General features: G+C 35.1%; 4 protein-coding genes across 8 annotated transcripts; 3 read left to right on the top strand and 1 right to left on the bottom strand.

Moving 5' to 3' along the window:
- The first annotated feature begins 11 nt into the window (after positions 1-11).
- LOC112460924 (DNA mismatch repair protein Msh2) lies at positions 12-14,029 on the top strand. Of its 4 annotated transcripts, XM_025025867.1 has the most exons (15): positions 12-45; positions 121-170; positions 9,238-9,361; positions 9,730-9,986; positions 10,239-10,406; positions 10,523-10,711; positions 10,966-11,360; positions 11,475-11,689; positions 11,970-12,287; positions 12,379-12,600; positions 12,748-12,980; positions 13,060-13,151; positions 13,232-13,454; positions 13,530-13,622; positions 13,763-14,029. In XM_025025867.1, exons 1-15 carry the CDS (start codon positions 12-14, stop codon positions 13,916-13,918), a joined length of 2,769 nt encoding a protein of 922 aa, XP_024881635.1. In that variant the 3' UTR covers positions 13,919-14,029. The 4 variants fall into 4 exon arrangements, with proteins under 4 accessions (XP_024881635.1, XP_024881638.1, XP_024881637.1 ...); XM_025025870.1 differs by lacking the exons at positions 12-45; positions 121-170 and adding an exon at positions 6,948-7,112 and having other exon boundaries at positions 13,763-13,918; XM_025025869.1 differs by lacking the exons at positions 12-45; positions 121-170 and adding an exon at positions 9,051-9,106 and having other exon boundaries at positions 13,763-13,918.
- LOC112460921 lies at positions 1,257-6,942 on the bottom strand. Of its 2 annotated transcripts, XM_025025862.1 has the most exons (3): positions 6,842-6,942; positions 3,839-5,897; positions 1,257-3,769 (listed from the first exon to the last, which is right to left on the bottom strand). In XM_025025862.1, exons 2-3 carry the CDS (start codon positions 5,883-5,885, stop codon positions 1,413-1,415), a joined length of 4,404 nt encoding a protein of 1,467 aa, XP_024881630.1. In that variant the 5' UTR covers positions 5,886-5,897; positions 6,842-6,942; the 3' UTR covers positions 1,257-1,412. The 2 variants fall into 2 exon arrangements, with proteins under 2 accessions (XP_024881630.1, XP_024881629.1); XM_025025861.1 differs by having other exon boundaries at positions 1,257-5,897.
- A 381-nt stretch (positions 14,030-14,410) lies between the features above and the next one.
- Positions 14,411-18,542, top strand: LOC112460930. The gene is made up of 5 exons (XM_025025875.1): positions 14,411-14,538; positions 14,835-15,659; positions 15,858-16,221; positions 16,319-16,622; positions 16,842-18,542. Exons 1-5 carry the CDS (start codon positions 14,411-14,413, stop codon positions 16,961-16,963), a joined length of 1,743 nt encoding a protein of 580 aa, XP_024881643.1. The 3' UTR covers positions 16,964-18,542.
- A 1,654-nt stretch (positions 18,543-20,196) lies between these two features.
- On the top strand, positions 20,197-21,140 carry LOC112460949 (mediator of RNA polymerase II transcription subunit 11). The gene is made up of 3 exons (XM_025025916.1): positions 20,197-20,492; positions 20,679-20,819; positions 20,899-21,140. Exons 1-3 carry the CDS (start codon positions 20,417-20,419, stop codon positions 21,018-21,020), a joined length of 339 nt encoding a protein of 112 aa, XP_024881684.1. The 5' UTR covers positions 20,197-20,416; the 3' UTR covers positions 21,021-21,140.
- Positions 21,141-21,235: the final 95 nt, after the last annotated feature.

Below are 21,235 nucleotides of genomic sequence, written 5' to 3'. Positions count from 1 at the left end.
AAACCACAAACATGGCAGTGCAACCTAACCAACAGTTCAGCATGGGTACATTTAAGGCATTTTATTTAACTACATTCTTATAAGACACTTACGTTGTCTTAATATAATTATTTATTTCAGATCCTCCTACGCAGCAGAGTTTTGTTAGATTTTTTAAAAGTCTCCCAGAGGTGAGTAAGCAAATTATTGTTTACACTGCACCGTACACAAATACAATTGTTAAAATTCTTAATTTTTTAATAATTATTTATGCATTAATTGTTCCTCTAATGTTAACGATTATTCTTACGACAACGATATATTTGTATGTTTTTTTAAAATACATTTTTAATAATTTTTTGTTTTGTACAAAAGTACTATTAGTTGGCATTGTATTTTCTTTTATATTGTTGATGAATTACATCGAACATATATTTGAAGGGAAATTACAGCGATTGTAATAACTCTAAAGTAAAATTATTTATATTATTATATTATTAATACAACTGTCATATAAAGCATCTTCTAGTAAATGACTAAGTATTACAGTGACAAAGTAATTTTTTCAAATTTCTACAAAAGAAATGCTTGCAAGTTTGGTTTACAATGTTTACATCAAAGAAATGTACATATTTTATACATAAATATAGATCTAAACGTCACTTTTTCAAATTAATTTGATAACTTATAATAGATGAAAGAAATAAAATAGATAGATAGATAAGTTTATTGTCTTTCCCCGCAGGGTTTACAATAAAATAGATATTTTACAGTAAATAAAGGAGAGAAAGATAATTATCAGAATTTATATTAAATATTTTAAGTATCCAGAAATAGTCTTCTAAAAAGAGCTGATCTTCTGGATTACATAAAATATTCTATTAAGAAATGTTTTCTTGACAGTTTTGCCTGTACTATTAATGATATTTTTTATTAAGAATAAAAATTAAGAAGCAAAACAGAAGTAATCACATTCAGTTCCAGTAGACTCTATTTTTGTTTACATTTTTAAGTTATTAATGAAATGATGATATTTTATGGAAACAATAGATATTATGTAAATGAACATTTATAAAGAAAACATGTAAAGTATAGTAAAACTTTCTACGTTTATACACGAAAATAGACATGACACTTCTGTTAGAAAAGAAAATACATTTTTATTTATATAAAATACGAAAATTGTCCTAGTTTTACAACAGTAATATTTTATAATACTAATATTCAGAATATTAATTAAAATTATACCCTCATGAGAGATATACGTGTTTATGTGGTTCATTCCTGATTCGTCTTGATTTTATTGGTAACTGCAAATATACATACATTATTCATAAATAAATGTAGCAATTTGATATGTCCCGACTCAGAAATTGGGAAAGAAATTTTGCCGTGCTTAAATAAGTAATTCTTAAATAAGTAGGATATGGCATCTAGCCGAAAATCTCCTTAGCTTTTTCCTTAGCCTTGTCGTACGTGCTGGTTATTTTATGACCAACTCTGCTCCAGAAGGATGCCTGGGTTGTCGTAGTGTCTATTGCCTGCGTTGTAATGTCCGCCACCTCGGTTGTAGTTACAATTTCTGGTATGTTGCGTACTGTGGACCATTCCCGAGGTATCACCGGTACCCTTCTCGGTATTTCTCTGATATCCCACGGATCCTCACCAGCCATGGGTGGCAAGGTAGCGCTGGGATTTGGCCTAATTCTGCTATAGAAATCATCGCTACGTGATGCATCATATGGCCCTCCGCCATACGCTTGCAAGATTCGTGACTCTATTTTATCTTCCGTTTGCCCTGTAGTCGGCGTCGATCGTTTCTCTTGTTCCGAAGTCAGTCGGGAATTTTCGTCGCGTTGCAATGGAATTACTCTTGATCCTGATGGAATTTCGTCAGAATCTTGATTAAATTGATTGTCGAAGCGGGGCGTTTCAACTTGTTGAAACGATCCCGACTGCTGATTATATCTGTCACGTTGCGATGATTGAGAAATGTACGAATTTTGATTATCTTCTAACGTATCCTTGTTCTGTTGGTTAAAGTCAAATGGCTTGGACTGTTGTTGTATATCTTCTGTTTGCTGTGACATCGGGTCGACATTCTGACGAGGATAAAAATTGTCATGTGAGCCTTCAACGTTAGTCAAGTCACTTGGATGATAAGTATAATGCCATTGCAAGCCTACTGTAGCGTCATTTGATTTATGTACCCAATTTAAGCGATCCATATTTTCCTTTTGGTTGTCGAATACGCTGCTGCTTCCTTGAGTCGAATATAAAACTTTCGATGTATCATGATTGGATCCAGGATATGCGCGACTGCCAGATTCGATAATTCTTCCGTGGGAATCACCTATATCAGCCTCCGGGCTTACCTCGACCGGTTTAAAAAAGTCATCAACAATTGTATCTGTTTCATCTGTATGTGTTGGAATGGAATCATGTTTCTGATATCGCGGTCTTGGTCTTGGCTTTGGTGCTGGTTTTACAGGTGCTAATTGATCTTGATCAGTTTGTTGAGTAAAATCTTGATCAAAATTCGTTTTTTGTGACATTTGTTCTAATTGCCATTCGGATTGTTTGTCATTTCTGTTGTAGGATGGATATTGATGCGACTGTTGTGAAAGATTATCTATATCCCACTTATTTTGTTGAGAATAATGTTCCAAACGTTGATTATTATGTCCCGGCCAGCTAGGTTTTTGCTGTTCTCTTTGTTGCCCATACTCCAAGTGTTCTGCTGTTTGTTGCGAGAAATCATCGAATCCTCCGGTCTGTTGAGTTATGTCTTCATTCTGCTGAGTGAAGTCTTCCAAATGATGGTTGCCGACTTTTGGTTTACCGGGTCTGTGCGGTTGTTGTAGTTGTCCAAATTCTAAATGTCCCGTAGTTTGTTGCGTAAAATCATTAAATCTTCCCGTCTGTTGAGTGAAATCTCCACTTTGCTCATTGAATTCTTCCAGACGTTGACTTTTTGGCTTGGCAGATTTATCTATCGATTGCATTTGTTGACCAAATTCCAGTTTACCAATAGATTGTTGCGTAAAATCGTCTGATCCTACTGTCTGCTGTGCAAATTGTTCATTTTGCCGTGTCAAGTCTTCTAGATGCTGATTACCAACAACTTGCTGTCCAAATTCAAGTTGACCTTCTGTCTGCTGTGAAAACTGTTCGCTCTGTTGTGTTAAATCATCTAAATGTTTATTATCAACAACATGCTGTCCAAATTCATGTTTACGTAGTTGAGTTTGTTGCGTTAACCTATCCGATCTTGCCGTTCGCTGTGCAAATTGCTCCAATTGTTGAGTGTCATCAGTTTGCTGTCCAAAATCAAGTTTACCACTCGTCTGTTGTGTGAAATCGTCCGATCCTTGTGTCTGCTGCATTAAATCCTTTAAATGCTGATTATCAATAGTTTGCTGGCCGTATTCAAGTTTACCACTTGTTTGTTGCGTGAAATCGTCGGATGTCTGTTGCGTTAAATCTTCTAAGTACGGATTACCAACAATTTGCTGGCCAAATTCAAGCTGACCCTCCATCTGCTGTGTTAAATCTTCCGAATGATGATTATCAATGGTTTGGTGACCAAATTCAAGTTTACCACTCGTTTGTTGCGTGAGATCATCAGGTCCTTGTGTCTGTTGTGTAAACTGTTCACTCTGTTGCGTTAAGTCCTCTGGTTGCGGATTATCGACAGTTTGTTGGCCAAATTCAAGCTGACCTTCCGTTTGCTGCGTTAAGTCCTCCGAGTGCGGATTACCGACAGTTTGCTGGCCAAATTCAAGCTGACCTTCTGTTTGCTGCGTTAAGTCCTCTGAGTGCGGATTACCGACAGTTTGCTGGCCAAATTCAAGCTGACCCTCCGTCTGCTGCGTGAGCTGTTCGCTTTGCTGTGATAAATCGTCCAAGTGATGATTATCAATGGTTTGCTGGCCGAGTTCAAGCTTACCACTCGTTTGTTGCGTGAAATCATCAGAGTCTTGCGTCTGCTGTGTCAAGTCTTCCAACTGTTGTGAATTTTGATCAACCTCCTGATTTTGCTGCGTAAAATCTCCGTCAATTGCTCGGTGTTGCTGCACGTTACCGTGATGAGCCTCTCGTTTGTACTTTCTGTGGTATCTGGTTTCGTGTTGATATTGCTGATGAGTCTCCTCAGTGCAATCGGCACCGTGCGCTGCATGCCCCAAGTCCAGCGATCCGGTGACGAGTTGTCCCGAACTCGTTCTGTACGCGGAATCATAACTGCTGCCAGTATGTGCGCTAGTATGTGCGCCAGTATATGCACCAGTATGTGCGCCAGTATGTGCGCGGGACTCGTATCCCTGGGCGTTATGATAACGTCCGCGGTGTTCATTATACGCGTCTCGATCGTAATGCGCTCTTTCCGTGTGACCGACATCGTGCGCGGAATGGTCCGCACTGGTTCGCTCGGGAGCTAGGCTGCCCCCGGTGTGACTGGAGGATCTCCATTGCTCCTCGTAGTGCCTAGTCTCGCCATGTCTGCTGGGATAAGTGACGTGACTTGAATGCGGGTTGTACACGCGCTGGGAGTTTTCGGTTAGCAGCTGATTCTGAAGCACGCTGGACTGATGCGCGCCCAAGACCTCTGCACGATGGGTTTCGTCCAGATGATGTCCACTCGAGTGCGCACTATGGTAGTTGGTGTGGTAACCGCTTGTAGGAACCTGCACGTAACCGGGAGACAAGTGACTCGATTGAGGCACAGGATGTACTCGGGACATGTGAGTCTCGTGGCTTTGATAAGTTCGATGGCTTCCCGTGCCATATGTATCTGCAGCCGCGGTAGGATATGTGTGCGGCAGCTGCCTCGTATCGGTAAGTGTTTCTCTCTGCTGATCAGTGTAATGATGCACACTTCCAGTGGACGGGATGCCCTGGTAGCCCGCATGTTGTCTGTAACCATCGCTCTCGGCGGTTTGCAGATCATGGAAACCGACTGCTTCCTGAGTCAAGTCCACCGTCGAACCTACGTGCGTGGTGGCGGCGGTGTGTCCGGTGCTAGAGGCCTGATGAAAATCCCTTCTTAAGCTGTCAAGGTTGGTCTGCAAGTTTCTTTGCAATTCGCTGTGTAATTCGTTCAAGGTCGCTGAGCCAATGTTGCTTTGAGGAACGCCGGAGCTGTAGCTGGAGGTGTAGTTTTTCTTGTAATAGCGAACTTTCTTAGGCCCGGTTACGTATTGACCTTCCTCTTCGAAGACCTGTCCGCGACCTCCGTCGGTTCTGTACGAGTCTACTTTGCTCCAATTACTGGGAGCTGTTTGAACATGTTGCTGTGTGTCGACCGTTTGAGTGTTAATGACGGGAACGTGTTGATTCACCTGCGAATATCCGCCGTATTCCCCAAAATCTTCTAGCCTCTGACTCTGGCTATCGGTTCTCGTTGTCGATCCTCTCAGTGATTGTGTCTGTTGGCTGTGCACTCTGTTGTATCCGGTCTCCTTCGTGACGGTCTGTCCTAGACCGTATGCGCTTTGGGAATCGATATCCTGGCTTGGCACATGCATCGAGTCATACCTGTGTTGACTGCCTAATTCGCCTAATTCCGCTGCGTTCACTCCGTTCACGTTGCCGTAGGATGAGGTAAAATTCTTCTTGTAATATCTCACCCTTTTCGACCCTCCGACATATTGTCCTCGTTCTTCGTGAACCTTACCATGCCCGCTGTCTGTGCTATACTGATTATGTTCAGTCCAGTTTCCTGGTTTAGCGTAATCGTAATCATTTAGGTTCGTTCTTGCTTGAACTAAATTTGCATGATCTTGATAACTGCCCAACGTTTGATGAATGCCTGTTTGGAGGAAGTTGCAGGCTTCTATGCAGCCACTTGGCGCTGATAATGTTTGTACAACTAATGCGGATAAAACGATTATTCCTCCTATCGCCATTATCCCCGATCCCTATAAAATAAAAATAAGTATTTAAGTGCTTTAAAAAAATATATATATATATTTTTTGTATCTTTCCTTAAATCCAAAACAAAATATACATTTCTAGATATTTAAACAAGATGAGAATTGTGTCTTTTTGACAATATTTTAAAAATCTTTTTTAATTCAATATTTTTTATATGTTACATAATTAAGATTCTTCATAAATCAATTTTTAGAAACACAGATAATTAATATAAAATTATTTATCTTTTAATCACAAATAGATAGAATTAGGTTTTTTTACAAAATTAAATGAAATAATATTGTATGATCGATGAAAAATCGTTATTTTACGCAAACGAGAGTTTCAAAAACATATATTTTTATGTTTTGACATTCTTGCAGAAAACATTATTTATTTTCCATTTTAACGTAAGTTTATTTTTTGTTTTGGCAAGATCAACTCAGATTTGCTATTCCGCGAATGTTATGTGTGATGTAACGTAGGTATATAAACAGGTTCATCAAAGTCAGGCTTTACGATAAATGATAAATAGGAGATAACACATAAGATGTACAAATCAAATAATATATAATATAAATGTATTACCGATATTTCTCGATCAAAACTCTAATTTTAATATTGTAAAGAAGAAATAACATAACTTACTGTCTATATCTATTTAAAAATGCAAGATCGCGAAACTTTTAATCCACTTGCTTTAGTCTGATGAATAGTTTATTCTCTGATGAATATATGAAAAATATATGCGGAACGTACTTTGTTAAATAAAATAAGATATTTCTAGTGATGCAGTCGTCTTATTATCTGTGTTAAATTAAAAGGCACTTTTATTGTAGCAATAGCAAGAAGACAAGTCTGTCTATTTTGTTCACTGATAAGACACGACGTTTATTTATACACTCAAGTCACACCTGATATTAGGAAAACAATATCATATTTTATTTACCTTATACTGGAAGATCGAGAAACACTTATAAATTCAGTTCTTAATGCAGAGATGTTCTAACTAACACTGTAGGCTCACGTATAGCAGAAGAAGATTATTGCAAATCCATTTATGTTCTTTCCCCCCCTTCTTCTTACCGAGAATTCTCGCGGAGCATTCTTTTTCGCTCTTACACATATTAGTGATCTTTCCTTCTTATCCATCACAGTGTCCAGACTCGGTCTTATCGCGCATAATTCTCAGCAATGTAAGATTGGGTTCTACCGTTGACGTAAGTGTCAGGAACATATATTTTTATAATTTGTTATTTGCTTTTGTTGTATTCTTGTTATAAATCTTTGTCCTAGATTCAAAGTCATGGATCGTATTAGCTCTTTGGAGTTCTTTCAAGCTAAACAGTTTTCTTTTATAATGTTTTTTATTTTAGAAAAAACATTCTTTATGTGACAATAAACGATACTAAATTATACATTCCTATAAATCTTGTTTACTGATACATTAAAATTAATCACATAGAAAGGTTTATTGTATCGTGTAGAAAATACATCTTTTGGTAAAAAAACAGGTCTGTTTAAAAAAAAAAGTATATCTTATCAGAATAGGAAATAATGGATGAAAATAATTATTTACTTATAATTGCAAATTGATCGTGTTTAAATATAGCACTTAAAAAATAGATTATTACCTCACATTAATCTCCCATTATCTCCCATCAGTCTCATATCCTGTTCGCTTAAAGTTACACCGCAATATCTTACACATAGATAAATACATGATGCATTGTCTGCTTACATATGTACGTATATGTACGGCAACGGACATAACTCAACGACTTCCAGGTAGTCACGACAAGCGGTTTTCCATATTCGATTTGATGTGTTATTCGGTTAAGTCATTCTGAATTTGTAACGACGATCAGGCTCGCTTTCATTCAGTAGGAGCAATTTCAAGGTCGTCTTTACGTCAAGGCCGTGGCTCTCCCAATGACGCTTGTATTCTCGCGCTTGCTTTTTACCGGAATACAACGGTGGTGGGCTCTTTCTAAATAAAGAAATCCAGAAAACAGATTACAAAGAACAAAAGAACGATGGCCCACTTTGTTACAAAAATTACTGACCTTCCTAGAATATGAACTCTGATCTTCTTTTATCATGCTAAGAATGAATGATATTTCCACGATGTGGACTGATGTGGACCACTTCGTGACCTCAATATTGGTGTCATTGAAACTGTTGGGATTCCCTATGGACAAGTTAACACGTATAAATATGAGAAATACTTATTAAATAAAAGCTAGTTTATTTTCATGAAATATTATCTATTCAATGAATATTATTGTCATATCTCTTTTTCTTTTTTTCTTCATCTCTCTCATTTGATGGTCGTACAATGATCTATTATATTGAGAACTCGTTAAAAAAAAGTTTATAGTGAAAAGTTATATTAAAATTTTTATACATTACTTTATTATTATAATACATTTTATACAATTTTTATATATTAAAAGCTCTCAACTTGGAACGTTTTTAGTCTCAGAACATTGCCAATGCTTTTGAGCAAAGTAGATGAAAGAACATTTATTTATATTGTTCGTTTGTAAGGTGCAAAGAAATTGTACGAACAGGAGTGGTTATCTGCAAAATTTTACGGCGCCAGTAAAATGTTTCTTTAAATTCCAAACTTATATAAAATCGCACACATCGCGGAGCCGTTACGACCTGTGATACTCTGACCCCTCGATAGGCATTGACCTACAGATACGTCGGCAAGGTTTTTAATTTCTCAGAAATATGATATGTATGACGGTACTTCGCAAACAATGTATAATCCCGAATAATTGTAAAAAATATCCAAGTTCTAGTAGTTGCAAACACGCGTGTGATGTGGCTAATTAGAAAACCATGTAGCAGAAAATGCAAGTCAAACAAAAATATCGTGTTAAATATCATCAAATAAAAATTAATGTGAAGATGTGTTTTTGTATATAAAACTGACGAATATATAATCATTATATATACAATATATCTAGAAAATGTAAATGTATAACTTTAGAAGTAACAATTGAGAAATATTATTTTAAAAATTATATGCTTGTATCTGGAAGCTTGCAACGTCACGCAAAGAAGTCAAGGATAAATGTAAATGACAGTTTATAAGGCGTCAGATTCAATATATAACCGAATGACATATTATCTGCTCTCAATTCGTCACACGCATCGTTTAAAGCATTTCTTCGAATGTCGGAGATAATTTAATGAAAGCATAGTGAGTCTTTCAGCAATATCACGCATCGTAAAATAATTCAGTATGTCGCAATAGAGATTACACATCGTGTAGAAGAGAAATTCACGGAAACTATTGACTTGATAATCAACAAGTAATAATTTGTATTTCAGAAACTCGATACCACGATACGGTTTTTCAATAGATCAGACTATTATACGGTACATGGAAGCGACGCTCTCTTTGCTGCACAAGAAGTATTTAAAACAACATCCGTGTGTAAAATGATTGGAGCTGGTAAACATTATTTACGCATTGAATAATTTTTAAATACTGATATAAAAGAACCGTATCTTAAGTTTGTTTGAAAAGAATGTATTTTAGCAACTAGAATACCCTCGTTTCTGGTTTGAAATATCCTCTGGTTTTGATGTACTCATATCTCTTTACTTTGTATGCGTATTCATGCATGTTTTAATTATGTATATTTGTAAAGAATCGGTATCTTTTAATATATACTCATATTAACACGATAAATGTATCGTATGTGTATTTGATGCTTCACAATATTTTATTTAGCTTAATTTAAAAAGTGTCCAAGTTTAAGCGTAGTGCAACGCAAAATTTATATCTTAATGTTAATAACAAAATCAATGTTTTTGCAGAGCCCCATAAAACGGAAGGAGTTATTCTCAATAAAAGTCATTTCGAGACGTTTGTACGCGACTTGTTGTTAGTGAAGCAATATAGAGTTGAAGTTTATGTCAATCAAGGCTCCTCTAAAAATCAGAACTGGATCTTGGAGTACAAAGGTTCACCCGGCAATCTATCTCATTTCGAAGATATCTTGTTCGGCAATAATGAAATAGCTGTGGGTGTATCCGTAATAGCTGTGAAACTGGGAACAGAAGGAAAATCCAGAGTGAGTTCATCATGGATGATTAAATATATACTTTTACTAAAATAACATTAATATTTTGTATATTTTGATATAATTTATCTCACAGAATCAATTTGATATTATCATTAATTATAATTATAATTTTTTCTAACATATAAATATTATAATTATATACATATTATATGTGATTATATAATATATTTAAGAAATTATGTAGAGTAAAATATGTTACCATTTTTATTCAAAATTATATATAACTAAATTATTTTGCAGGTCGTCGGCTTAAGTTGTGTGGATGTCGTTTCAACTTTAATTTCAGTTGCTGAATTTCAAGATAACGAATCATTTTCAAATCTAGAGTCGCTCCTTGTAACACTTGCTCCAAAAGAATGTTTGTTAATTCAGGGAGAAGGCAGTTATGAATTTCAAACTCTCAAACAAGTATGTACAACGTCAAAAATATAAAATATTATGCTTTTAAAATATGACGAGAATTATACATTTTACTAAAATATTTTGATACACCTAACATTATAATTTCATATTTGTTTTTCCAGCTGATGGAAAGAAGTAACGTCATGGTTACTTTAAGAAAGAAAAATGAATTTGCCAGTGACTCAATTATTGATGACCTGAACACGTTAATAAAATTTAAGAAAGGACAAAAACAGAATGCGCAATCGTTGCCTGAAGTTAACTTAAACTTAGCCATGTCTGCAACATCTGCTCTTATTAAATATTTAGATGTAAGTTTTTTTATAGTTTTATTTACAAGAATATATAGGACGTAGCATTTTTATCAAATCTTGATGATAATTTATTAATGAATTCGACAATTTCTTTCTTATAATAAAAATAAAAATAACCAAAAACTTAACATAAGGAATTATTTGACAATTAAAAACATTGCATATGTGTTTATCATTAAAATTTATGATAAAGATGACACCCTATATGCCTCTTATCGTTATGTGTTTCTTATGCAATAATTGTTTATCAGTTAACATCAGACGAAGGCCATATGAATCAATTTAAACTGAATCAAATCGAGCAGTCGCGGTACATAAGATTGGATTCTGCGGCAATAAAAGCTCTCAACATCGAACCACATACTGATACAATTCCCAATTTACATGGAAATCCAGTCGCCAGCGTTTTAACATTATTAGATAAATGCAGAACCGCGCAAGGGCACCGATTAATCGCGCAATGGGTTCGACAGCCTCTTAAAGACCTATCTCTAATAAAGGAACGGCATGATATCGTTGAGCTATTAGTAACAAATAACGAACTAAGATCTGTTCTTAGTGATGACTATTTAAAACGTATACCGGATCTACAACAGCTCGCGAAGAAACTTGCTAGGAAGAAGTCGACGTTACAAGATTGTTACAAGTAAGTTATCGCTATTGTAGAAAGTAACAGTTATCGTCACAATTAGAACAAGTATATCGATGGTAAAGATTGTAAATCAGGATTGTATTAATGCTGATTATATGTACTTCTCAGAATCTACCTGTGCGTATCATACTTACCAAAACTAATGGAACAGCTTTCATCAGAAGGAACTATCACAGCCTTGAAAACAATGATAATAGATCCACTGAAGGAACTTATAGAGGATATGGATAAATTTCAACAACTGGTAGAGCAGACAATTGATTTAGAGGCTGCAGAAAGGGGTGATTTTATGGTCAATTCAGGATTTGAAGATGATCTGAAAAGTAACAATCTTAAATTCTGACTCATTATTAAATTTTCTATAAAGATATATAGAATGTCTAAAAGATATGCATTAAATTATAGATATCTAGATTTATATCTAGATTTTATAAAATTTATATTTTATAAATCTTAAATAAGAAACGATCTAACAAGAAAAAATGCATAACTTTTGGCACATATTGTAAGTTATATTTTCTTTCCATTCAGTTTTCATTATTTTAAATAAATATAAAGTAAATATAATTATACATATATATAAACCATTTTGTAATATTATAGCATTAAAAGACGCAATGGATGAAACGGAAGAAACCATTCAACAACAACTCAATAAGGCAGCGAATGATCTTTGCTTAGAAGCAGGAAAGATGTTAAAGCTAGAATCTAATCAACAATTCGGCTATTATTTTCGTATCACATTAAAGGAAGAGAAAATACTTAGGAACAAGAAACATTACACTATTCTGGATTCTAATAAAGCTGGCGTAAGATTCCGAAACAATAAATTAAACGAATTGAATGACGATTTTATAGATGCCAGGAATAAATATTTGGAGAGGCAGAAAGGCGTTATTACAGAAATTGTAGGAATTGCAGGTTTGGTATCAATTCTTGTTTAAAAAAATTACTCCAATGTAATATTAATATAACTATCATAATTCTTATTCTGATTACGTTATGTTTCTAGCTGGCTATAGCGAAACAGTGCGTACCATCGGTGGCGTGCTGGCATGCCTAGATGTTCTCACTGCATTTGCTTCTGCAGCAGTAAGTGCTAACAAGGTATATGTGCGCCCCAAAATGGTCCCGAGCGAAGAAGGTGAATTGAATCTCCTTCAAGTTAGACATCCGTGTTTGGAAATGCAACAAGGAGTCGACTATATTGCGAATGATATCAATTTTAAAAGAGGTATGAATATAAGATCTGGATCTATGAAATAATGCTAATAATAATTAATAATAATATAGAATAATATAATTAGAAAAATAATTAACTAAAATTGCAATATTTTGAATTACATTTATTATGAAAAATTCCTGGTTTAATTCTTTATAGATCAGTGCCACTTTTGCATTATTACTGGCCCAAATATGGGAGGTAAAAGTACTTATATCAGATCTGTTGGTGTAACTGCATTAATGGCTCATATTGGTAGTTTTGTTCCTTGTGATAAAGCAACTATATCATTACTGGATTGCATATTGGCTAGAGTGGGAGCTGACGATTCCCAGCTAAAAGGATTATCGACCTTCATGATGGAAATGATAGAAACTGCTGCTATTTTGAAGGTAATTTATATCATTTATCATTCAGAAATTATAATAACACAATATGGTCTATATATCTAATATTAAGTTTCACTTATAGACAGCGACATGTAATTCTCTTGTAATTATCGACGAATTGGGTAGAGGTACATCTACCTACGAGGGTTGTGGTATAGCGTGGTCAATAGCAGAGTAAGTATACAACACAATAATCTATATTATGTAAAAAAGTAATATTGAAAACCATTTTGTTTTATTTTATATTCTTTTAGGCATTTGGCGAGGGATATTAAATCGTATTGCCTATTTGCTACGCACTTCCACGAAATTACAAAGTTAGCTGAAGAAATACCTACTGTAAAAAATCAACATGTTACCGCTCTTGTAGAAGACAATAAATTGACGTTACTTTATAAAATAAAGCCAGGGATTTGTGATCAAAGTTTTGGTCTTCATGTCGCTAAGATGGCTAATTTCCCACCAGATGTAATAGAGGTATATATTTGATTTATGGGCACGTATTAGAAAATATTATAAAATTCCTTATATATTGAACGACTTTTCGTTTAGTTCGCCAAAAGAAAGCAAGCAGAGCTCGAGGACTATCAAGGCGTAGCTTTTGAAGGATCTGATAATCCCCAGAAGAAACAGAAGATTATTCAGGTACCTTTATTGTTAATAATTCTAATAATTAAATGAGATAATAGATACTGTTATATAATAATTTGTCGTTCAACTAATAATTTATCATTGATATCAATGATATAGATATAACAGTTTCACAATATTTAATATTGTTGCAGGAGGGTGAAATCCTTATCTCGCAATTTCTCACAAAGTGTAAAGCTTTAGACCAGTCTTTATCTAACACCGACCTGGAAAATCAGCTGTCGTTGTTAAAAGAAGATATTCTCTCCCACAAGAATCCTTACATTGAGGCGCTCCTGACCGCTTCGTAAATCGAGAATTATTGTATACCACGTTGTGAACACAAAAGAGGGACTCGAACGAGCAGTATTATTTTTAAAAATACTTTACTGTTGACTGAATCAAACGAAGAAAAAAAGATGTAGATATTTTTCATTAAATAATTTCGTATAAATACGTTGCATTCAATGTTTGCCGTTATCATTTCTCTTGTCCGATTATTAAATAATCATTACACCGATTTGAATTATAATTAGTGGTGGTGATTTGATTACATTTTGCATAACTTTGTTAATTTTCGAACTAAATTAAATAAGTACACGCCAAAAAAGAAACAGGAAAAAATTTTCACGAGATTATTTCTACAATGATACCGTTCGCGGGTAACATATTGATTCGCGTAATTCGCCATCGTAACCTTGAACTTGACTAGCGTATTAGCTGGTCCTGGGGAGTGTCTGAAGGCCTGACTGTCAAGTGACTGTTGATCGTACACTTTTCTATCGTTTTTATCAGTAACAATTATGGATCCCGCGGTCTTCCCGGAGGAAATTTGGATAAAGATTTTATTATACTGCGACGTACCTGACATTATTGCGTTCGGCAGCACCTGCAAATACCTGAGGAAAACGTCGGACACGGATTACCTGTGGTGAGTGCGCGTTAGGTTAGATTTACGTCGGACTACCGTCAAATCGACCCTGCGAGCGATGTACGCTCGAAACGGTCGGGACTTTACTTATTGCACGAATTGACGGGTATATCGATCCCGCTCGTTGCTTTTCCGCGGTGTTCGCCGGTTGAAATTTTTCCGTGACCTGGGCGACCCAACCTTGTCCCCTTCGTGTCTCCCGTGAGGGAACCGAGTATCGGACGTACAAATAAGAGAGTATAGCCGTCGGTGCTCGGGACCGGAGTTCTAGGATAATACGTTTTGCATTATTTTAGGAAGATGAAATGGCTGCAGTTAATCTCGAAGGTGCACTTTAAATTCCCGGACATAAAATGCTTGCAATTGCTCAGCGTCAGCTTTAAAGCTATGTGCTACAGACTGCACATGGTGATAACGTTGGGGGAGAACGCACCTTTCCCAAAGTGTTACCACTGTAGTGGTTACACGTGTCAGAGAAATTGCGTCGAGGGCTCCAGCGCCAAGGTGGTGATCGAGATCGGCAATAAGTACACCTGGGTCATCACCCCGTACTTCGGACTGAGGCGACACTTCTCCATGTTCGGCATTCCGAAGTACAATAACAAGACCCACGTGGAGCAGGCGCAGACTCAGAACGTTCCGAGCAGCAGCACGCGCTCGAAGTCCGACACGAAGTCGTTGGCGAAGAGATTGAAGCTGTTGAAGCTGCCGGAATTGGCGACCGCTAAGATCCCGCGACCGAGCGGGCCGTTCTGCGTTTTCTGCAATCCCGTGAAGCTGTACAGGGAGAAGCGAAGATTAACCACGCATCAGAATGATCCGATGTGCTATACCAGGCCAAATCCAATATATCAGAAGCTCATAAATGGTTATTGCACCGATACGGTGGAAGTGCTCGGCATTCCAAACGTGGATGTTGTGAGCCCGGCAGAGGCCCTCCTGTGCGAAGGCACGTTCCCAGTTCTCAAAACCTTTATCGATCATTTGTTTCACCAGATGAGCTTGACCGCGACGCTCAGAAAGCCGAATACGGTACTCATGTTTTGTGAACCGTTGGCGATGCATCCCACCTTGAGAAAACAGTTATTACATTACTTATTCCAGGAAGTTAAAGTAGCAAGGTACATGATAATTTATAATAATAAATATATATATATATACACACACATCACACATCCTATTATTTCAGTAGTTGCATTTTCTATGTATATTACACAATTGTTTTAATTTAATGCAATTGTTATCATTTACCAACATTCTAAAATAATGGTAGAATACTCGAAACTAGCTGTAAAAATCTACAGCTAATGTTATTATAGAGTATGTCTGGTACCGAAGCCTCTAGCAGCATGTGCTATGCTGGATGTGGAAACCTGTGTAGTAGTCGATAGCGGTGCTCTGAGCACAACGGTGGCTGTTGTAATCGGAGGACGGGTTATGCCACAGCGCTGGAGACTTTTGCCTGTGGGTGGTTGGCACGTTGCCTATCACTTGAAACAAGCTATGTACTGGCAACCGAAAGAATATCATCAAATTCCTATATCCTATCTAGACATTTTGGCTGTTAAAGAAAGATGCAGGCTGAGTTACAATATTAAAAACGAAGAGAAACGTCTGGGACAGAAGGCGAGAGAGCATATTAATCTTCGAGTTGATAGCTATGCGGACTACAAGCAGTTTTGGGTATGTATATAGTACAGCCGAAGAGAAAATAAATTCGCCGACAATTTGCGTATTAGAAGGTTCATGGAAAGATATTATAGGAAAATATTGTTTTTAGAGAGTCTCATTAGGGCCAGAGTTGTACATAGCTCCTGAAATGATGTATATCAGCCTGCGTTTGCCCGAAGTTATAAAGGATGTAACGTCAGGATTACCGGAAGATATAATGCAAGATTGTCTTTCACATATTCTACTTACTGGTGGGAATACAGATCTTGCGGGTTTCGAACTAAGACTCACCAAGGATCTACGTGAGCTATTGCCAGAGTATAGCAGGATTTTGGAGGTGAAAAGCTGTCCTGGTACGCATAGTTGGAATGTCGCAATGGGATCTACATATGTGCCTTTAGCTGTGCATCCTGGTAAGTATCGATAACTTTTATATATATCTACACTACTAAATAATTAAATGTAGAGTATTGAGTTACGGAATAATAAAGTATAAAAATATGAAGATAGGGGAAACGCGGAAATAGTTAAGATACATTAAAAGACGCATAAACATAGTAAATAAAGAATAACATTTTAAAATTAACTAAATTAGAGTATCAAAAAATCTCATGTTCTAACATTTGGTTTAGATAAAACTCCGCCGGAATATACTGAAGGTAATCCATTTTGGCTGTCACGAGAAGAATACGTATTGTTTGGATGTGAATCTCTGGAACACAGTAACGAAGGTATAATAGGTGACGCCTTATAATATGAATGCCTCACTTACTGCTTAACCGTAAGATGTGCGGATATATGATGCATGATGGCGGGAAAGTAAATGTTACCATCATTAAGTATATTTTCTCTTACATTGACTATAAATTGGAAAAATACTTTAGATAATTAAAGGGGCCTGAAATACATTCCAAAATGTGACTATCATGTTCACGCTATTTAAGGGCACCTAAATGTGTTTTTCTCAAATTTTGCTATTTAAGATTTCTTTATTAGCATAGTATGTAACAGATATATACTAGATGTTCCATTTTCACATATAAAAAGTAGACTCTCCAAAATGAAATAAGTTAATGAAAATTTCTATTTTAACCTATTAATTTTTGTTTCAAAATTCTATTAATAAATATATAAATTCTTTTATGTTTCAAATGGTTAAAAAATTTATTTTGTGCTATCTGTTATCTTTTTCTTAATAGTTTACAGGTAGATAGAGGCTTTATATCTACTTTGACTTTAGATATATATATATACATATGTATGTATTGTATGTACCTTGATAATATTATAAAGTGGATAAAATAAAGCGAACTCGACAACTCTTGTTTCCATATGTTCTATACAAAGAATGAATTTATTTTATAAATTTAAAGGGACATCTTGTATATATGCTCTAAAACTGCCCCTATATTAACTTTTAAACTTATGGCATTTAAATTTCCACATATTAAAAAGAATTCATTATCTATTAGTACTTTAGGATATCATGGAGCTTTGTATAAGAGTAATTAATACAATGTTGCAATGTACTTTGGTACATTCGTTACTAATTCTATCAGGACTATCATCCAGCACCTGATACCGTTCAGTGCAATGTTATATGTTGATGGCATAAATGTTTTAAAGTTGCAGTATAAAATTTGAGTGCCATCTGAGCATATTTAGATTATAAAACCATTTACTTTTATGTGTACATAGCACATGCAATGGATTGTTTTGTAAATATAGAGTAAACAAAGCTGCTTAAATTGAAAATGTACATATTATTATGTAAACGATAAACGTCAAGCAAGTATTATATAATGCTAGATATAGTATTTCCAGAAATTGTTCACTATTTCGTACATTTATATCACAGAAATCTTGCCAAAAGAAGTATGTGTATGTTAAAAAGAGAAAACATATAGCAACATTTCTAGTCACTTTAGATATTGATAGCTTTTAAATTTAGGTTCGGTGACGCGAGAGATTTCTCTTCCAGAATGAAGTAAATAATCGCACTAGCGACCTGTAATAAATAATAAAAAGAACAATGAATCTTTAGATTATACATTTATGAAATGTATGAATACTGTTATATTTTTTTTGTTAATGATATAAATTTATGTATAAGTTAAGATATAATTATTGATATGATTACTCATAAGATATTTCATTAAGAGACTGTAATGAATTTGATAGCCGTAATTAGAGCACATATTGAGATGAGTTAAATTATTATTTAGATAAAAATATGTAATGTGTAGCTAGTATAAAGCAACTAATTAAAAAAAATAGTATTGTAAATGCTATGTTATAACTGATGTTTCTATTAAACAAAATATCTATCTAAATTATTATTGTGTTAGCTACTAGAACTATCAGAGAAGACTTACTTATAGGTGTTCACACATGGCTTCAATTCTGTAAAATGCTAAAATGTAAGTATAAAATATTAAATATGTTACACAACACGAAAAGGAAGAAGAGACTAGTTTATAATGCATATATTACATGCTGCTATATCCCGTTTTCATTTTTTAAATTAAAAAAAAATATATATATGTATAGTTATTTGATTCTCGTGCAAAATATTTTTTTGCATATAGTACCTCAATGTTGGTCATTTTGCTCTTAGAGATTTTTTTTATAGCGTGATTGTGTGATAGACAGTAAGATTGTTTAAGTAAATATTTAACATGCATTCAGCGATAATATGTCTCTAAGACATAAAAAGATACAGTCATTAGCCATATGACAACTTATATCTTTGCAACGAACGGGGGAACTTTAGCGTTTACCGTACTCGAAAAATGCAGCACTGCAAAAATTTGCCGTTATGTTAAAATATAAAAATTGCGTATACATATATATTTTATATATATATAAATATTAATATATTAATATTTGTTATATTACTGTCAGAAAATTTATTAATTAATTCATACCCTAGATATTATGTTTTATTTGCTAAAACGTTGATATCACTGTAAATAGGTATGTAAATATACGGTAATAAAAAAAAACGCAAGATAAACACATTTATTTAATGAGATGACATTTTTAAGAAAACAATGATTTATTTATTTAATCCATAATTAATCCGAGTGTAACAATTTATTATAATATACAATTGATTTATTTCGCGTCTCTCTTTGTATTATCAATTTGATCATGTGTATTAAACTTGAATTTTGCATATTTTTCAAAATTTTTCATAAATTTAAAATACAATAAATTCTTAGGAAGGAACTTTCTGAAAAAAAATGTAAGAAATTTTTTTACTAGAGAGAAACGTGGATGGAATAAAACTGAGGATTGTGTTCACCTGTTAATAATATTCGTACAGATACACGTTTTATTAAAATGCAGGCATGTCCACGACATTAGATAGAAAAAGTGAAAAGATGAGAAACATATGTATGTACAAAAAAAACAAGCCTAATATAATTCGATAAAGTCGGATAAGTCTACGAACGAATTGAAATAAGTGCGCGAACTCAAATGCAACAAACTTCAGGGTGAGGACGACCCCAACTCCGATTAACTGAACTGAAGTTTGAACGGCAAACTTCAGAGTGAAGATTACCCTGACTAAATTCCGATTAACTAAATTGCAGTTTAATCGAGGAACTGAATTGGAGTTTGAACGGCAAACTTCAGAGTGAAGATTACTCTGACTAAATTCCGATTAACTAAATTGCAGCTTAATCGGGGTCGTCCTCTCAGTTTAATTCAACCAGCAGGTTCCCAGGTGTCCAGTAACAAGAAATTCATATTTCTACATGGGTAAAGTACCACAAATACGGCTCGATGAGGTTAATCACTCGATTTCAGTCGATTAACTTAATCGGAATTTAGTCAAGAGAATCTTACGTCGATCGCAACGCCGCGCCGTGCAGCGGCAAAAGCGCCAAACTGAACTATAGTTGGCGGTCGAGCGCTATCTAGCGTTGCCTCGCGCAACTAATCGTCGCTGAACGCGGCCATACTGTTTTAACCTATCGAGGCAGTCCGGGTCTCCGGGACGCTCCGGGATCCCGTGTGTTCGATATCGATTTATTTGTCATTGCACGGTATCATTCGACATTTAACGTTTTTCGATAATTTTTTTACTGTACTCACGAACAAATTGGGCTATGAGGTACGAGTGAAGTTCACTGAGGAGCAAAAGTGTTACGCGAATTTCTTGATTCAAAGGTAGCTGCAGGTATAAATAGAAGTCATAATGACGCCGCCGATGGAAAGGATCCAGATTTTAGAGACTATCGAAAAGGATATTATAGTATGTTTACAAAGTGCAGGTAATTGTTAAACGTTTTTAATGAGTTAAACGTTTTGGTATTAATTCCTTGTGTATCGAAGTACAAGTTGTACTTGCACAACGAATGTGCGGAACAAGGTTAAATACACACTAATTCCCGAAGCGAAGATAATTCATGTATAAAAATACTACATATACGATGAAGATATTTCTTTATGTTGCACAGGACAAGCTTGCATGGAACTGAGCAAGGAGAAATCGAGCTTGAAGCAGGCGGAATCCCAGACGCATCAGTTCTTGAAGACTCTAGGACAATTGGAATCTAAATTGAGCGAACAGATTAATTATCTCACACAGGTTTCTACTGGTATGCACACTTGTTTAACGATATCATTCCCGCACCCGCTTCCTTCTTCGATGTACGTTTCTAATAACTTTTCTCGTAGGTCAACCGCACGAAGGTTCCGGATACGCAAGTCAAAAGGTACTGCAAATGGCATGGCACAGATTGGAACACGCGCGAAGTAGAGTTAACGAATTGGAACGTATAAAGAACAAGCTAAGATAAATACATACATCTTTCTCAATCCAAGATATATATATTGTAAATGTCGTGAGTAACATTACATTAATGTCGCTCGTGATAACCGAAGAAATTTATTATAATAAATTTATGTAATTTCGTTAATTAAACTTTTCTTACCATCCTGTTTATAATTTTCATTGTAATGAATTTCATTGCGACAAATAGAATTACATTTGTAACCACTTTTTGCTACAAAC

Source organism: Temnothorax curvispinosus, unplaced genomic scaffold (genome assembly GCF_003070985.1).
Source record: "Temnothorax curvispinosus isolate PA1 unplaced genomic scaffold, ASM307098v1 QBEX01010932.1, whole genome shotgun sequence".
NCBI lineage: Eukaryota > Metazoa > Arthropoda > Insecta > Hymenoptera > Formicidae > Temnothorax > Temnothorax curvispinosus.
The sequence above is the reverse complement of the archived record's forward strand: the minus strand, read 5'-3'. Positions and strand labels throughout refer to the sequence as shown.

Excerpts from the sequence above, each read along its gene's own strand:
- LOC112460924 (XM_025025867.1), top strand. The coding sequence starts at position 12 with ATGGCAGTGCAACCTAACCAACAGTTCAGCATGG. Across the intron at positions 171-9,237 it reads TTTTTAAAAGTCTCCCAGAG|AAACTCGATACCACGATACG; the intron begins GTGAGTAAGCAA and ends TTTGTATTTCAG. Across the intron at positions 9,987-10,238 it reads GAACAGAAGGAAAATCCAGA|GTCGTCGGCTTAAGTTGTGT; the intron begins GTGAGTTCATCA and ends ATTATTTTGCAG.
- LOC112460921 (XM_025025861.1), bottom strand. The coding sequence starts at position 5,885 with ATGGCGATAGGAGGAATAATCGTTTTATCCGCATTAGTTGTACAAACA.
- LOC112460930 (XM_025025875.1), top strand. The coding sequence starts at position 14,411 with ATGGATCCCGCGGTCTTCCCGGAGGAAATTTGGATAAAGATTTTATTA. Across the intron at positions 15,660-15,857 it reads CAGGAAGTTAAAGTAGCAAG|AGTATGTCTGGTACCGAAGC; the intron begins GTACATGATAAT and ends ATGTTATTATAG. Across the intron at positions 16,222-16,318 it reads CGGACTACAAGCAGTTTTGG|AGAGTCTCATTAGGGCCAGA; the intron begins GTATGTATATAG and ends TATTGTTTTTAG.
- LOC112460949 (XM_025025916.1), top strand. The coding sequence starts at position 20,417 with ATGACGCCGCCGATGGAAAGGATCCAGATTTTAGAGACTATCGAAAAG. Across the intron at positions 20,493-20,678 it reads AGTATGTTTACAAAGTGCAG|GACAAGCTTGCATGGAACTG; the intron begins GTAATTGTTAAA and ends TATGTTGCACAG. Across the intron at positions 20,820-20,898 it reads TCTCACACAGGTTTCTACTG|GTCAACCGCACGAAGGTTCC; the intron begins GTATGCACACTT and ends CTTTTCTCGTAG.